The sequence below is a fragment of the Alligator sinensis genome, unplaced genomic scaffold, assembly GCF_000455745.1.
Source record: "Alligator sinensis unplaced genomic scaffold, ASM45574v1 scaffold1201_1, whole genome shotgun sequence".
In the NCBI taxonomy this organism is placed as follows: Eukaryota; Metazoa; Chordata; order Crocodylia; family Alligatoridae; genus Alligator; species Alligator sinensis.
Genome location: NW_005842690.1, coordinates 350,529 through 352,636, shown reverse-complemented (window position 1 = coordinate 352,636; position 2,108 = coordinate 350,529). Strand labels below are relative to the sequence as shown.

The following is a 2,108-nucleotide window of genomic DNA, read 5'->3' as shown; positions in this document are numbered from 1 at the left end:
GAAGAGAAACCAGACCAGTCCTCTCAGCCCAGGGGTGGGCAAAATGCAGCCCGGGGGGCCAAAAACGGCCCGCCAGGCCATTCTATCCAGCCCGTGAGGCCCCTAAAAAAATTTAGAAAATTAATATTTACTTGCCCCTGGCTGCCTATCATGCGGCCCTTGATGGCTTGCCAAAACTCAGTAAGTGGCCCTCCACCCAAAATAACTACCCACCCCTGTCTCAGCCTCTCTGCTCCCTGAGGTTCCCAGACTAGAGTCCTGCTTTTTTTTACTGCTGCTACTGCTGAAGACAGCATGGATCCAGTCTCTATTTTCGTTATTCTGGAATACTGCCAAAAATCTGATGACAACACAAGGGACAGAAGGAAAGGATAATTTTTCTAAGTATGTTATGTCAGTCAAAGCTGAGTAGAATTCCACAGGACAAAAAAGCATTTGTTTGGTTCCTTCTGTGGAATTTCAAAAACGCTGTGAACAATGGAGGTATAAATTCTTTCAAAATATTTGTGCACAAAATTGTTTTATAATGAAGTGTTACATATTTTGAGGCCTGGTCTATACCGCAAAGGTTTACTGGAACAGTTATGTAAGGTAGGGGTGTGTCACAACTATGCTGGCAAAGCCTGTGCTGCAGAAAAGGCTTCTGTTAGCTTACTTTACATCATCAAGGAAGTGGTATAGCAACACCAGCAGAAAAAAACCCTTCTGCTGGCATACAGTGCCCTTCACTAAGGCATTCTGCTTCAATTTATGCAGCCGCAGAGGCACTGTAACCCAGAAGAGTTCTACGTATAGGGGTCAGTACCAGTGCCACCTGGAATAATCTGGAAAGGTAATTATTTAAGTTTGATTTAGTGACCAAATTAATTATATGGTTTTCTTAATTTAAATAAGGTAGTGTACTATGATCCAACCAAGTGTTCTCTAAACATCTGAACTACTTTTTCAAATACTATTGAGACCGTGTCTAATGTCAAAACATACCACCATAAATTAATAACCAAAATGAGATCTCTAACTTCAAGGTACATTATAAAAATTAATACACCAGTACTAAGCAAGAGAATCATTAATGCTGCTCTGATCCTTTCCAACCTTCTCTTCCTGTTTCTGTATGGGCAGCATACTTAAAGGTTAGGACAGGATATGATATGGTAAGTCACATTTCTTTCACTACCTTTCTTTTTTTCCCCTTTCCTATCGCAACACAACCCTTCTTTGAACCTCACCTTATTTAAATCGGTCATCTATACAGAAAACCTATCAATGACAGTTAATAGGCTCAAGTCAGGTCAGAAATATAGGAAGCTAGCTCTCAAATTTCAGTAAACAGGATTTTCATATATTAGCTTTTAACAAAAATTAGTAGGGAGCAGGTACATGCATGACTACAGAAAAGAATTTCAATATTCCCATTATCAACAATACTATTAAGAAATCATAGATTGTGTTATGTAACAGCTATTGTAATTCTAGACCAACAAAAATCAGGCTATACATCAAAAACAAACAAATTTGCTTTTACCTGAAACAGTTACAGATGTTCCTGGGTCTATAATGCCACTGTTTGGCCGCACACAGTATCGACGAGGTGCTGTAGTCTTCACTTTGAAACATACTTTTCTATCTGATGGATTTCGTAGTTTAAGATTTGTAGTGACAACATCTGTGAAGGGACCTGAAAGTTTTCCAAAAAAAAAAACCCCAAAACAAAATTAAATTAAGTGTTTCTAGGAGAAATACTTGGATATGCAGTATTGAAAACCTATTTGATGGAAAAGATAACCATTTGAGAGCATTAATTACAATGAATGTAACAATACAGATACTCTTTGTTAAATGCCTTGAGCACTTTATGCAGACAAGGTCCCTTGGGTGAATTTGATATCCTTTATTAGACCAACCCAAATGGTTGGAGAATAGTTATTAAGTGTCCTTAGACCAACACGGCTACACCCCAAACTTGAGCACTTTATTACATTAATGCAATGATTGGTGCATATCACTATAGCACAATACACGAATCAGGATTAGAGTCTTCTCATTCAATTATTTGAAAATACCACAGAAAACATTTTTCAGGATTGTTATGATGTTTTTTTCCCTAC

General features: G+C 38.0%; 1 protein-coding gene across 5 annotated transcripts in view; it reads right to left on the bottom strand.

The window, feature by feature from the left end:
• The window catches only part of VAPA (VAMP associated protein A), a 42,256-nt gene that overhangs the window by 19,681 nt on the left and 20,467 nt on the right, over positions 1-2,108 (bottom strand). For all 5 annotated transcript variants that reach the window (XM_025215964.1, XM_006034002.3, XM_006034003.3 and 2 more), the window contains exon 2: positions 1,526-1,678. In XM_025215964.1, coding sequence (XP_025071749.1) covers positions 1,526-1,678 — 153 coding nt within the window. The remainder of the gene's footprint in view (positions 1-1,525; positions 1,679-2,108) is intronic.